General features: G+C 33.6%; 1 protein-coding gene across 4 annotated transcripts in view; it reads right to left on the bottom strand.

Moving 5' to 3' along the window:
* The window catches only part of ARMC8 (armadillo repeat containing 8), a 120,432-nt gene that overhangs the window by 66,542 nt on the left and 37,466 nt on the right, over positions 1–16,424 (bottom strand). For all 4 annotated transcript variants that reach the window (XM_012544612.3, XM_023499129.2, XM_023499130.2 and 1 more), the window contains exons 3-6: positions 12,194–12,265; positions 11,263–11,405; positions 11,050–11,147; positions 3,231–3,323 (exon numbers count right to left, since the gene is read on the bottom strand). In XM_012544612.3, coding sequence (XP_012400066.1) covers positions 3,231–3,323; positions 11,050–11,147; positions 11,263–11,405; positions 12,194–12,265 — 406 coding nt within the window. The remainder of the gene's footprint in view (positions 1–3,230; positions 3,324–11,049; positions 11,148–11,262; positions 11,406–12,193; positions 12,266–16,424) is intronic.

Genomic DNA, 16,424 nt, shown 5'->3' with positions numbered 1-16,424 from the left:
TTTGCAGGAGAGGAACATGTATAAGTCACTAGGGTAATGATAAAGTCATAGCTTTGCCAATGACAAGGCTGAAAAATACACATTGAAAGTTTTATTATAAAAACATAATAAAAGTGAAATCATGTTGGCTCCTTTTGGCATTTTTCACCTGAAAATTACATCTTTGTAATCATAATTAACTACAAGCATAACCGATTATAATTTTCATTATAACTACCCATATTTAAGGGCTCTAAGTTACACCTAAGACTTCAATAATATTGATTTTATTTAAAACAATGTTCTGGAAAAAAAAAATACTGCCATAGTAATATACATCATTTTAGTTATAATCATATTATTAACTCTTAAAAATGTTATCATTGTAAATATTGACAATAATAATTAAACTCTAATAGTTAATTCTTTAAAATTAGCTAAAAGTAATTTCAGTAGTATTTGTTTTAAACTATAGGCAAAATAACATAAGATTTTCTACAACTTTGTATAATATATTCTTAAGAAATTCTTTCCACAAATTATCACTATGATTTAGACCCTCACCTCCTCTGAAACAGACTACTGTAATAGACTCCTAATTGGTCTCCCTGATTCAAGGATATTACATATTTCACATAGTTTGCCCAAGTGTTATTTCTAAACCACAGGCCTGACTTCATCACTCCTCTCTCATAAATTGCAGTGCCTCTTCATTCCCTTTAGAATCAAATACAAACTCCTGTTTGCTGTTTAAAACTCTTCACAACAAGATACTGTTTCTCACACTCAAAATTTAAAATCCCTTTCTCTATATCTTAGCATACTTGGACTCCATACCTAGAAGCCTCTCCCTCCTCATTTCTTAGAGCCTCTAGTTTCCATTAAAATTCAGCTCAAGTGCCACCTCCTACAAGAGGTCTTCTCTTAACCCCTCAGTCAATAATGCTTCTCCATGGAAATTTACTTTTAAATGTTTTATAAACTTATTTGTATATTTTTGTTTCCTACAAATTGAATATTAGTTCCATGAGAGAAGGGGCTATTTTTTTTCTTTTCTTTTTATGATCAAGACTTCATCCTACAAAGTGGGGTATATAATGCTTGTTGATGACTACACAATGGAAATTATTAAAATTAAGCATTATTAAAAGCTTACTGTGAGTAATCTATTATAGTAAACATCAGGGATACAAATACAGAAGTCAAGGCTTGCATCCAAGAAGTTTACATTCTAAAGGGGAAATGGCATATATAGGAATGGTAACCAAATAGGGTACTGTGGGGGGTAGTTGTGAAGGCCTTTGTGAAGTATGATAACTCTTCATTTCAGGAAGAATAGTATGAAGATTGATGATAGTGAATGGTTCCAGCACAAAGAAAACATGGTAGGTAGGAGGACAGGAAGGAAGGGGTAAATAAAAAGAAACTTGTGGATGAAGTACCTGGATAGAAAGTGAAGTAAACAATAATTGGGGGAAGAGATAATGCAGAAGAAGCATGACACTCCAGAGCAGAAGTTGTTAATGGCATGATCTTCTATGTGTTTTTAAATGCATTCTGGGTAAAATTAAATTTGTATCAACTTGATATGAGAGGCTTAGTGCAATGAAGAAGGGTTGCCAGAAAGATGTGGGTCCAAGTCTACTTCAACGTGCCTTGTTGGAGAAGATAGTTAGATGATAGTCTGATGTAAGGAGTTTTGTCTAGGCAATACAGGAGTGAAGGAGGGGAGAGTTAACAAAAGACCTGTGACTGACGAAATAAGGAACAAGAGAGGAGAGGACCTCTCAGCAAATAGCTGCAATTTTTCAGTAAAATACAAAGAAAGGATCTCCATTGAGAGAATGGGGCAAGAGTCATGGGAACTTGAAAGAGAGATGGAAAAGTTTTGGAAGTCATTGACTATTCAATGAATTAACAGACAAGCATTCAACAAAAGTGAAAGTTTGTAATTATATAGATAGATAGATATAGATATAGATATACATGGATATATATAACATTTATATACGTGTGTGAGTGTGTATTTGTGTATTTAATTGTGTATCTGTGAATGTGTGTATGGTTTCAGAACAGAAAAAAAGATGTGCAGGAGGACAGGAAGAAAAGAATACTTAATAGCTTGTGAAACTTTTACGTGTGTGTGTGTGTGTGTGTGTCTATATATAGAGGTAGATGTCTGTGTGTATGTGTATGTATAAGATAGCAAGAATTAACTTTTTTTTCCCTTTTATCACTAGCACTTAGCATAATGCCTGCTTAATAAATGCTTACAGATTAATGTGAAGGATTTTTAGAAAGCAATATTTCTTCTATAAATGTGACTTGATAAATTCAGATTTGGATGATAACTTAAAAGGCTACTTCAACATGTTATATTTCCAAATTCCATATCACTCACCTTCACTTTGATAAAAGTAAACTATATTTACATCTGAAAAATCTCCTAAAATTCCTACTATAATTATTCCTACATTACAGATATTCAGTTAACTACGCTATTTCCTTACATCTTATGAACCTTGACCATTAATAAAACAGGAGTCCCCAAGTATAAATCTGATAATTATATCTATTTACAAAAACATTATACTCAGCAAAGAGGAGCCTAGAAGTCTTACTGCTTTTAATAGAATAATTTTCATTAGCAGAAAAACTTCTTCCTATAATAACCAAGACCTATAACTTTCAAAATTCTTGATAAATGAAATTATTTCTTCTAAATAAAGAGGCAGCATAGCATAGTTCAGAGATATCTGGCCCCAAAGCCAACAGGACCTCGATTCAAGTCCTACCTCTAAGAAATACTGGCTGGGAGACTCTGAACAAGTCCTTTGGCCTCTTGAAACAACTCTTGGAAGACAATAAATCACAGAAAAGTTGTTCAACATTTGTAAAAGTTGCCTCTCTAGAGATTACCTCTACCAATAAATTTATAGGTCCAGTCCCTATCTCTATTATAATAATTTATCTCAGAGTCACTATCACATATTGAATAGATAGCTGAGGAATCAAAAAGACCTGGGGGAGGCCGTACTTCTGACACCCATATGGTTGGTTGTGTGATCCTGGCCAGCACACTTCATCTCTCAAGGTCTCTCTAAGATTCAGATCAGTTGCAGGTCTGCTTTGAGGGTTTCCTATAATTATGGAATCATATTAAACTTTCCATATTACTTCTACTTAAAAAATAATTTCCTTTAGGAATACAAAATTTTGCAGTAGAAAAAAAATTTATTCTATATCCTTACTTTGCAGCAATGAGAGAAGATCTGGCAAATGTATTCTTGTGTATAACGAGATCTACCAAGCAGTGCCATGAGGTGGGGAATAACTGTAGCATCCTGGAAAGGTTGAAAAAGAAAATATTAATAACAGAAAGTTTTAGCTGTATTAATCAGTGAAAATATACTTTATACTATAGGCCATAAACTATTTAATATCCAACATTTCAGTTATATGATTTATATACCTCAGTGAATATATACCTTCAAGGAATAAGCCAGAAATTCAAAAGTGAAATGAGAAAATAAACTCCAATGGTTACCTATTATGTCCAGGAATAAATATAAAATCCTCTATTTGATATCCCAAGATTTTCATAACCTGTGTCCCTGTATTTTCCAGGCTTTTTACATCTTACTCCCTGTCACACATTCTTTAATCCAGTGACATTGGCCTCCGTGTTCCATGAATGAGACACCTCATCTTTTGGCTTTTTCTTAATTGTCCCTTTATCTGGAATGCTTTCCCTCCTCAATTATACTTAATGACTTTCCTGGCTTGCTGTATTCCAACTAAAATACCATCTTCTACAGGAAAAATCCTCTTAATTCTAATACTTTTTTTCTTTTCATTATTTCCTATTGATCCCTGTATATAAAGTGTTTATATATATTTGTTAGATTGTTGTCTCTCCAATTAGCTCCTTGAGGGCAGGGATTATCATTTACCTTTTTTTCCCCTCCTATCTCTAGGGCTTAGTACAGTGCCTGACACATAGTAGGTACTTGATAAAGGTTTACGAACATTGAAAAACTCAGGGTAAAAAAGAATAGAACCTTCAATGTTTGTCCTTGGAAACAATAATTAAAATAAGTTTAAATTTCATGTCTTGTAAACTACTCAGGATTACTAGTAAAAAAAAAAAAAACACTAATATTTTAATATAACAAAGACTTCTTATACTAAATAACATTCAAAGAAATCATAGTATAAAAATGTTTACCTGAAATTCTTATTTTATTATTTGATAAATACTGTCAATTTTATAATGAAAGAACAGGTTACAAAAGTAGCAAAGCTTGTAAAATTCCAGTTTGAACTCTATCTGCTTCAACTTGTTAGAATATGAACTAATTATAGGACAGATAAGGAGAGATCTTAGCAGAAGCATAAAACTAACTATTTTCTCTTCATTCTCTAATATTATCAGATTATTTCTACCACATTATAACTTGGTGATCTATTTCTTTGCAACACTAAGATCCTCCCTGATCCAAACATCTTTCTGGTCCCTTATATACCGGTTGAAAAAAGTCTGAACTTAATATGTAAAGAAAACTCCTTTGACAAAAAACTCACAAATCTATAAACAACTGAGATTTCATTGCCACTCATGGCTTAACACAAGAATGAGAAAATTTTTTGATCAAGGGCCAGTGATGAATGGGCAGAGAAAAAAAATTAGTCAAGGGGCTTATAAATGAAAAGTAATAATCTCTCCCTTCATAGAAACTACTACTTCTTCTTCTTCATATAACAAATTTATTTTATTTTCAATTCATGGAACAAAACAAACATTTCCATATGATGAGCTCAATAATCTTAAGAAGGAATAAAGAGAAAGTTTCTTCTTGAGAAAGTTGTTCATATACATAATATTTCCAACTTGCTTATTACCCACACTTTCTTCTTAACCCTGAAACAGTGTTTGTTTCCACTAAAACTGCTCTCCCAAAGGCTATTAATAATATCTTAATTACCAAATTCAATGCCTAAAACTGCTTTAAGAAAGTCTTAACCTTCCTCTGAAACAGTTGTCATTAGTGTCAAAAAGGAATAAGGATATCATGGGTGACATGTTGCCTTGCTTGTGAATTATATTTAGTGAGGCAGAGTCCAGATTCATCAAAGTCTGGTGACAAGACAGAAGTCAAGACAACTGGTGATGGCTTGGAATGTATCTGGTGACCTCAGGTCTCTGCTGTCTGCACTCCATGGAGCCTGCTTCAGCCGTTTCATGGCCATTGGCACAGTTTGCTCTTATCAGTCCATTCCACCAAGGGAAGTCTTCACAAGCTAGGGATGAACATCGCTCTAACTCACAGGTCTGAGCCTGTCAGTTACTCTCATTTACTTTCTTTTTTTTTTTACTGAGGCAATTGGGGTTAAGTGACTTGCCCAAGGTCACACAGCTAGGAAGTGTTAGGTGTCTGAGGCCAGATTTGAACTCAGGTCCTCCTGACTTCAGGGCTGGGGCTCTATCCATTGCACCACCTAGCTGCCCCCTGTCAGTTATTCTCAACCTGTCTGCTGAGAGTTTTAGCAGCATGTGCCCACTGCACATGTTACAACTTCTTGAAAGCACAGATGAGAGTTGCATGGCAAGTGAACTCCAAAGATGGATGAACAGCCCTGCAAAGTGCTCAACATACCTTCATATCAAAAGTGCTAGGCTTCTCTGAACACCTTATATACCTCAATTGACACTATAAACAGGTACTCTCAGGTACTTTTCTCCAAGTTCAAATTGAAAGTGGTCATTCAAATCCAGTTCACAAAACTATATAAACTAACTCATATATCCACACATCTTGTCTATAAGGAGAGCACAAGAGTTTTTGCACATATATTTAATATTATGACTCCACTTTCCTCTGAGCTTCCATTTTCAGAAAAAAAAAAAAAAAAAAAAAAAAAACAAGGTTAGTTTGATTAGATGACTTCATGTTTTGTGAATATCAGGTCTTCCCTTTCTAAAGGATCATAAACTAAACATTTAAGATATTCTAGAATTTTACCAGGAGAGGAATCAAACTTTCTAACAGTTTGCAGATTCAACCCTCCTCTTTTTCGAAAATCTTTTTTGCACTTCGGTAGTCTTGAAGCCCTGTCTCTTTCTGAATGATCCTTCAAAGGTTTCTGAGAGTAGCTCAGTAACACCACCTGCCTATTCTTTTCAAAAGACTAGGATGTTGTTCATCTGAATGTGGAGACCTAATCTACTTGATGGCAGCTAGGCACTCTTTTAACATCTTATTTATCTTCAATTTAAAGTCCTTACCATTTTTTGTTCTATCCTTCTCAATCCAAAGATCATTCTCCTTATTATCCAATCCAATTCAGGCAGCAATGCTATCTTTCTTTTATTCTCTAAAACCAGAAATTTAAGTTCCTCATTATCAATTATTTTTGAAGAGAAAATTCCTCTCCCAAGTAGAATAGGACCATCTCTACAACTTAGTTTTTAAGAGTTGCCCTGGGAACTGAGAATTTAATAGTTAACAAGGATCACTCAGCTAGTCTGAGAGTCAAGAATTCAGGCCCACCTTCTTGATTCTGAGTCAAGTTCTCTATCCCCTCTGCCTCTCTGTCCCAATATAACTATAAAAATTAGTTTTTGTGGTTCTTAGCATTCATTGTCACTCAGTTTCTTCTCGACTTTACTTCTCCTGATACTGCTTTACAAGAACATGCTACTCTTTTGTAATCATCCTTGAATATTTATCCTAGTTATCTTTGTATACATGTTACAAAACAATTTTTAAATAAAAATCTGTAGCTGATGATTATTATTAATCAAACAAACATATGCAGTAAGAAATAAAAATCTAAGCTTTTTAAATTACAAAGACTATAGTGTAATGGAGACTGAGGCATTTGCAGCATATATTTATGCTTGGTTGATACAAATTTCCTATATGGAGTCTATTTCTAGGATGATGATGTGATGATAATATATAATAGTGATGATAATATATAACAGATGCACCTTTGGGAAATTTGTGGAGGTATACACATTCTCTAACTGGTTCTGTTCTGCTAACCACAAGATTAGATTAAGACAAATCTTTTAGCTTGACTGGACAACTAGAACTAATATCTTCAAAATGTCACTAGCAACTAGAAATTTGGTCATTTTTCTCTTTGGGTGATCACTCTTTGTTTGACTCCTTCATGGTTGATATCCAGTAAGAGACTGTAAAGGGAGTCTGAGCATTCTCTATTTAGGCTGACATGTGGTCCTATTTTAATGGGTTTTAGTTCTGTTGTCTCACCATTTAATCTTTTCCATTTTGGTTAAAGTGATGGGAGACTTTGATTTTATAAACTTTGAAAGGTCAGGAGAGTAAAAATCTTGACATTCCAGCATCCCAGATTCTGAGTTTTGCAGCCAATTCTAAATCAATGCTCTAAGAAGTAAAGAATGACTTCTGTGACCTAGCCCAACAGCAGTTGAGAATAGGACCCCTCTGGTAGCAATGTAACATTTGGACATTAACCTGATCAGAGCAATGCTTTTTAAGGATTAAATATTTTTGAACCTATTCTCATCAAAAACTCAGGATAGAGAAGAGTATGTACCTGAGAAATTAGGAGGAAATGTTTATATTTTTGTTCTTATTCTCTAAAGTAAATATCCTTTTCAAAAGCTAATTGATGTCAAATGGTTAAATTGATGTCAAACTAGGGTACTATTCAGTAATACCTAACAGTGGAACATAAGCCCAGGTCTGAGGCTTAAGTCAGGGCATTAGAGAAACTTAACTCACCCTCCTCACCCCCTCCCCCGAAAACAGAAGGTTATGGTAACATTTTAGAGTAGAAAAATGTTTATACCTCCCTTTTCCCCCAATTTGCTCAGTATATATTTTTTTATTTTTTAAAGTTAGTTCTGGTTAATATGTAGACAGTTCTGGTTTTGTTGGTTTTTACTTTGCATCATTGCACTAGGCTGTTCTGTCTTTGTATGTTTCATATATTTATAATTTCTGTAGTCCCATAACAGTCCATTGCACCAATGTATAATAACTTATTTGTTCATTCTCTAAGAAGATATACAGGTCACATCTAGTGTTTTGCTATTATATATATGTTATGAATATAATATACAAATAGGTCTCTTCCCTTTTCTATGAAAAGCAATAGAATTAGGTAAAAGATTGTTAGTTTTGTGATTTCTTGCAGTACACATGGTCATATAGTTTTTCAAAATATTTGTGCTATTCTTGTACTCTTGTCTATAGATCCCTCAAAAGTCTTACATATGAGAAGCTACAATTCCACTTAATATGCTCTTACAAACCTACTAACAATTTTACTTTTGGGGGGGAAGGACTATGTTTGACATTATAATGAATGTAAGGTGGTAGCTTTTTTGATTATGTTTTATTATTAGAGCACTTGAACATCTGTTAATATAGTTAATAGTTCATTCTTTATTATTCAAAATCTAATATGACTGAAATTCTCTGTGTAACTATACTGATATTCTTAAATTATTCCTCCTTCTTATCCTTCTTAGAATTATTTCTGCTTCTGTTTTAGCAATTTCATTCTTGAAGGCTTTCTACCTTTTGGACAAACTTCCTCTATAAAATCTTAGAATCCTGATTATTACTTCTCTGAAGCTTTTAACTTCTGCTTTTCTAAAATCTAAGTTTTATGTCAGACTATACTAATTTTTCCTTTCTTCAATAACTTGTTTTCATAGCCACTAGTTCCTCCCTGATAGTCAGATTTAGGTCTAAAATGCCTAGTACTTAATTCTACTTTTTGAAGGAAGAAATTATCATCAGGCATGTAATTTGTCAGTTGTTTTGCTTCTGACAGAGAGAGAAAGCTCTGGCACATATCCAGATAGCTGAAATCCCTTATCACAAAAATGTGATTTGTTTTGTGTTTCTCAGACTCTTTATTCTGATAAAGGAGTGTGTACCACACAAAAATAATATTACTTGTTTTTGCCTCCTTTGATTTTCATCTAACTTTTCTCCATGTCATCCTATTTGAGGTTACTGGATTTTCATATGGGTTTTTGCCTCATTTGATTCTCATCTAACTTTTCTCCATGTCGTCCTATTTGGGGTTACTGGATTTCCATATGGGGTTCCTTTGTTTAAATTAAAAACAAAACACACTACTAAGAGAAACATTACTTCACACCCCTTTTCTTTTTTATGTTACTTTGTTCAATTTCAATTAAAGTATACTTTTCCAAAGTCACCGACCAATTATAAATCTTATTCTATCAAGTCTCAAAAATATTTGTGAGGTAAAGTTCTTTTTCATATTAATATCTCTGCTCTTTTTATTATTTTTTCTTTGTGAATATGTAAAAAGACGCATTGCTGATGATTCTAATCTGGGATATTTTCTTCTATAAACTACTGATTCTCTCTTCTGCCATTCTTCCCACCTTTGATGTGATATGCATTATGGTAACAGACTCGACATATGCGATCCCTCTTGATCAGATTTTTAAGCCTCTAGATAAATATGTTTTTACCAAACTGTTAAATATATTCTATCCCTGACTACCATCCCTATGTTGTTAAACTATGGCACAGAAATTCAATTTCCACTGTCAGACACAATCTATTGTTAATTTCTTAAATCAGTTTTTTTCTTTTGACTCCTCTATTATCAATCAGCATTAATAATGAAAATTAACAGTTATGCTCATAAGTATTAAGTTTTTTCTTAGAACTTCATAATTCTTATCAAAACTTCCCAGATTCTTTTTTGATGGTATCCTTTTCCCTTTAGGAATCACTGGAAATAGGTAACAGCCATGAGACAATAAAACCATTTCACTGTTTAACTCAGTTTGACAAAGATCCTTCATCAGGGAATCATCTACCATCACTACTTAAACTCTGACTCTTCATGGATTGTCTCTCACTGAAGCTCAAGAGTTTTTCACGGTATACAGTTTGATGTCACCCTCTATAGAAAGAGCCTCAAATCTATTCTAAATACTGGCTGGCCATTCTTCTTTTCCTTCTCTCTGTCAAAATCTCCTATCCCCTAACTTTCTGATGCTGTCAAAAAGCTTTTTCTTCCTCTTCACATACCTTTCTTATATCCTCCTTGAATTATTTCTTCCATTCATCTTTGCATCATTTCATTATTCCTGATAGTCTAGGAGTTGTATTTATTTCTCTTTCACTTTTTAAAAATATAGGGCATTTTGTGAATAAACAAATGTTGATACTGGAAGAAAGAAAAACATAGCATACTCTGCAGGTCAATGCCAAATTCTCTTTGCCTATAATAATTGTTTGAATAGAACTTCTGCCTACTTTCTGGTAGCTCTTTTATTTAACCTTTATGGTAACACCTGTGATACCATCTCCTTATCATATTTGCTGCACTCAGACTCTGGGGGCTCCAACTAAAACTTTAAGGTAAACTTAACCTGTTTGCTAGTGATCCAAAGTCCAAATTCCTTAACTTAGTGTTCTAGATCCTCTATAACCTAGACAACTTTTCCTTTCCAGTCTTATCATCCATTAGTTTCCTACAGAAACCCTTCATTCCAACCAAACTTAATCTACACTGTCCTGAGAAAAGACATTGCATATTTCTTTCTAAGTCACTGTTCATAGTGGTTTAATTATGTAAAATATCCTTTGTATTTTTCTATTTAAAACTTAACACCATTCAAAATCCAGTTTATTTCTCTGTAAAGTCTTTCTCAGCTGATAGCAATATCAATTCTTTTAGTACTTCCATAACTCATTCAAACCTAATCATAAATAAAACACAATCATAAAGCAATCTGTGTTAGCTTTTTGTTCATTTTAGCTTCCCTGATTTTCATATAAGGTCTTAATGACAAGTATTATACCCTTAATAAATCCCCATAGTGCCCAGTAGCACTAAGTGCAAAGCAGATGTTCAACAAATATCTGGGGACAAAAAATTCTGAAGAATTATGAGGAAATACGTCTTTTTCTTAGATATTAAGTTAGTTACATAAAATTAATGAAGAATTTAAAAATCTCTAACACATAGTTAAATTTATGCTATTAGAACTTAGGTTTTCATCTTCATAAAACTTACTGTGTAAAGTAGCTCCTCTGGGGTGACCGCACTAGTAAAAATGGTACGAAGGCATCTAAGGCAAGCTTCAATGAATTTCAAATCTTGTGATAGCAGTCCTATAAATAAAAAGTGGGATCACTGTTCAGTTTTAAGATTAATTTATTGCATTAAAAACAGAAAAAATATACTAAGATACACTACCTTAAAATTAAAAGTTCAAGATTAACATACCTTGCAGCAAGGCAGGAATAATATGACAGTCCAGAAGAGACTTGACATTGTTTTCAGTACCCATAGCAAGACTTCCCAACACCACTGCACATTCAGTCTTTAGCTCTGTGCTTGAAGTTTCTTGCTGAAGCAGATATAAGAGCCTAAAAAAAATTTTTTTTAAATCTAAAAGAAAACTTGAAGAACATGAAACATATTCTCTATCAGATTTATAGAGAGGTGAACAATTTATGAATAAACAAAAAGGTACTGGGAGGTGTAAAATGGAAAATTTCGATTACATTAAATAAAAATATTTATACAAATAAAACCAATGAAGCCAAGATCAGAAGTAAAGGAGAAAAAGGGGAGAGGGGGAAAATTTTTGCAGACAATTTCTCAGATAAAGATTTCATATCTCAAATATATAAAGAACTTTGCTAAATCTAAAAGCAAATGTCGTTCACCAATTAATAAATGGTCAAAGAACATGAATAGGCAGTTTTCCAATGAAGAAATTAAAACAATTTACATTCATAATTTACATTCATATGAAAAATGCTCTAAATCATTACTAGTTAGAGAAATGCAAATTAAACAACCTTGAGATATCAATTTACACTTATCAGACTGACTAAAGTAATAGAAGGGGGAAATGACAAATGTTAGAAGGTATATGGAGAAATTTGGAAATTTGTTCTCCAATTTGGAATTATGCCCAAAGAGTTATCAAAATGCCTATACCTTTTGACCCAGCAAACCATTGTTAGATCTGCTTCCCAAGATGATTAGGGAGAAAGAAAAAGAACCTTCAAGTTCTAAAATATTAATAGCAATTCTCTTTGTGGTGACAAAGAACTGGATGTTACAGGGATGCCCATCTATTGTCTGTATAAACAATCAAAATGTATTACAAGTAACAAAAAACAAAAAGGCATTCACAAAAACATACCTTGGAACTGCTCCTAGAACAATAAGGTTGGCTTTCTGTTTGTTGTTTCCGATTACAGCATTTTTCATGTCTCTAAAATTAGAGTGAACTATGTTGAAATATGAGAGAAATTTATCAAATGGTTCTATTAGTAGACAATTCTTATAGCAGCATCATGTGATTGACAAAAGTGTACACACACACACACACACACACACACACACACACACACACACTCCCATATCCAAAAGAGTATTCTCTCTGGCTAATTGACTTAATAGAAGAGATGGAGAGGGGGTGTAGAGGTAACTCAACATAAATAAACTAAAGGTGCATGTAATTGCCTAGTAGTACAATCTTCAGTATATAAAAGATAGTCATAATATCTCTTTCTTTTCTCTCTCTCTTTCTCTCCCTCCCTTCTTTTCTTTCCCATCTTCCCTTTCCTTCCTTCCTTTCTTTCTACCTGTCTATCTACACATATAAAACATAAGGCACTTTAAAAAGATAGAATAGTAAATATAGTTTAAAGGCCATAAGCATCTTCCTCCTCTAGTAAGAAAAGACATCCAATGTAGATTTCAAATTAAAAAAGGGTTCCTCACATGTGATAGAATCTTCCAGATACTATTTGTGAATGACATTTGTTTTGATAGCAACGAACTCCAGAATACCACAAAGCATCCAAAAGAGTTCAACACAGCCATCAATACAGAGGAGAAAAAAGAAAAATAAATTCCTTTTGTCAACACTGTGTTATACAGGTACAAAAAACAACTCAGAATATGTAACTTGTGTAGATAGTGCAGGAAAATAATCAAATAGGCCCAGTATTTTAGAGGACAACAAGCTTCTACTTTTGAGAAACTGTGCAGTGTTTTAAATGGTTCTAAGAGTCTCCTTTAACAAAAGGACTATCTTGGTAACATCATTATTCTTCCATTGATGTTATATGTCAATCTTCTTGCAGGTCACTCAAAGGGCTTTAAGTAGGTAGAAATATAACAGAAATGAAAAATGGCTCAGTAGAAACAGTGCAAACAATATAACAAGAGCTGTATTTCCAGAAAAAAAAAAAGGGGGGGGGGTAGGGGGAGAAGTTGATCATATACTGAGTTGCAGAGATGGCCATCCCACAATTTCTATTACATCAGGAGAGTTATGGGAAAGTTCCCACCATGTTAGGTAGATTCTCCTGACCTTTCAAGTCCTCTTTGGTATCTCTGGATTGAGAGGTTTAAAGACTGCCAGTACTGACACTGATTCAGAGGTTCCTAGACCCATTTCTACTTTATTGGCATGGGGTAGAAGCTGCACTGGCGTGGTCTGCATCAGGACTGCATGTTGAACTCCCAGATTGAATCACAGACCTTTTCTGCTGATCTTCTAAGTTGTTATTGGCTGGAAAATGTTTTCTGTCTTTTTGGGTGTCCTGATGCTCTAAAATTTGTTTAGCGTTATTATTTAAGGAATTTAGAGTTTGGGGAAAAGCTATGACAAGTTCTTGCCTTTATTCTGCCATCTTAGTCTGCCTCCCAGTGTTAAGTAGATCGCAACAGAGCATTTATTTACATGAAAACATGGATCAACAAGATGAAGGATATGCTCTAAATCACTATTGATTAGAAAAATGCAAATTACAACAACTCTAAGGTACTACTTCACACCTCTCGGATTGGCTAAAATGACAGGAAATGATAATGATAAATGTTCGAAGGGACGTGGGAAAACAGGGACACCAATGCATTATTGGTGGAGTTGTGAAATAATCCAACCATCCTGGAGACCAATTTGGAACTATGCCTAAAGGGCTATCAAACTGTGTGTATCCTTTGACCTGATTTATATCCCAAGGAAATCATAAAGGAAGGAAAATATGTACAAAAATCTAACAGCTCTTTTTGTGGTAGTAAAGAATTGGAAAAAAAGATTGCCCCATTCTTTCTTTCCTTTTCCCAGTACATTCCTCTTTCTTACACCTTAACTTTACTTTTTTAGAAGCTATTCCATTATATTCACCTCACACATCAACTCTGTCTCTGTATACTAACTGCCCAAAAGAGAAAGTTCAAGTATCATTTTCCCAGGTAGAAATTTAAACAGATGCCAATCAAGTGGGGAACAGCTGAACAAGGTGTGGTCATAAAAAGATAACAGAGTATTATTGTTCTATAAAAATTGATGAACAAACTGAATTTAGAAAGGGCTGGAAAGATTTACATGAACTGATGCTGAGTGAAACAAGCAAAACCAGGAATATATCTTGTACACAATAACAGCAAGAATGTATAAAGATCAGTTAAAAAAAAATGATTCTTTTAAGTGGTTCAGTGATCCAAAGCAATCCCAATAAATTTTGAACAGAAAATGTCATGTATATCCAGAAAAAGAACTAAGGAAACTGAATATAAAAATTATACACACCACAAGTTACCCTAAATTCACTTAGCATTCTCTTTTATACCCTGTTATTGACAGAGAGGATGCATTAGCTGACTAAAGGACTCAACCATCACCTCATCCTCTTTCCAATTCTGTACAGATATAGATGCTAGGTTGAAGAAGTCTGTTCAAGCTGCTGTGACATAGTTCCAAATTGCTCTCCAGAATCAGTTTACACTTATTATTTTCCTTTTCTGTCATATTAGCCAAACTGATAGAGGTGAGGTGGTAACACAGTTGTTTTAATTTGCATTTTTCTAATTAATATGGATTTAAAGCATTTTTTTCCCATATGACTGCAGATATAACTTTGATTACTTCATCTGAAAACTATCTGTTTGACCTTTGACTATTTAGCAACAGGGGAATGGGATTTATTTTTACACATTTCATTTAGTTCTCTACTGATCTGAGAAATAAGACTTTTATCAAAGAAACATGTTATAATTTTTTTCCAGGTAGATTCACTGTGTACTTCCCACCATCCTGTTTCTCCTATTTATCCTGTTCCTATTTTCTTTTATCCTGTACGTGTTCAAGTGTTTAACTTCTGACTATGATCCAATCTGTCTTCCCTTGCATCACCTCCCCACCATGCCCTTCCCCATCTACTTTCCTGAAGGATAAAAATGATTTTTATAGCCAAATAAGTGTCTATATTATTCACTCTGAGCCAATTCCAATTAGAGTAAGGTTCAAGTATTCTGCCTTATCTCCCTCATTTTCCTCTCCACTATAAAAGCTCCTTTATGCTTCTTTTTTTGTGAGATAATCTTTCTTTCCTTTTCCCAGTACATTCCTCTTTCTTACACCTTAACTTTACTTTTTTAGAAGCCATTCCATTATATTCACCTCACACATCAACTCTGTCTCTGTATACTAACTGCCCAAATGAGAAAGTTCAAGTATCATTTTCCCAGGCAGAAATTTAAACAATTTATTGAATCCCTAGGATTTCACTTTTCTATTTACCTTTTTATGATTCTTTTGCTTTTTGTATTTGAAAGTCTTCTATTTCATGGTATGTCCATTTCCTCCCCCTGAAGGAATATACTCAATTTTTGCTGGGTAGGTTATTCTTGGTTATAATCCTAGTTTCTTTGCCTTCTGGAATATCATATTCTAATCACTCTGCTTGTTTACTGTAGAAACAGCTAAATTTTGTGTTATCTTGACTGTGGCTCCATATTGTTTCTTTCTGCAATATTTTCTCATTGACCTGGGCATTCTGGAATTTGTTTATAATATTCTTGGGAGTTTTCATCTGAGGATCTCTTTTTAGACTGTGATCTATGGATTCTTTCAAATTCTATTTTTTACCCTCTTGATTAAGATAGTGGGTCAGTTTTCCTTGATAATTTCTTGAAAGATAATATCTAGGCTCTTTTTTTTTTTAAAATCATAATTTTCAGGTAGTCCAATAATTTTAAAATCATCTCTCCTGAAACTATTTTCCATGTCAGTTGTTTTTCCAATGAGATATTTCACATTTTCTTTTTTTCATTCTTTAGGTCTCATAGAATCATAGTTTCCACTTGCCAAAGTCTATTTTTTAAGGAATTATTTTCTTCAGTGAGCTTTTGTTAAGTCTTTTTACAATTGGCCAAATATACTTTTTAAGGAGCTTCCCCCCCCCCGCCCCCAATGGATTTTTGTGCCTCCTTTTCCATTTGGCCAACTCTACTTAGTGTATATAGTTTTAAATAAAATAGTAAAGCTATTGTTTTGTTAGTTATAATGCTCACAACTATTTAATAATTTTTCTTAGTCTTTTTCCTATATCACTCTGTAGATTCAATCTAGGGGTAAA

This window comes from Sarcophilus harrisii, chromosome 3, assembly GCF_902635505.1.
Source record: "Sarcophilus harrisii chromosome 3, mSarHar1.11, whole genome shotgun sequence".
Classification (NCBI taxonomy): domain Eukaryota; kingdom Metazoa; phylum Chordata; class Mammalia; order Dasyuromorphia; family Dasyuridae; genus Sarcophilus; species Sarcophilus harrisii.
Note: the sequence above shows the minus strand (reverse complement) of the source record. Positions and strands in the feature narration are given on the sequence as shown.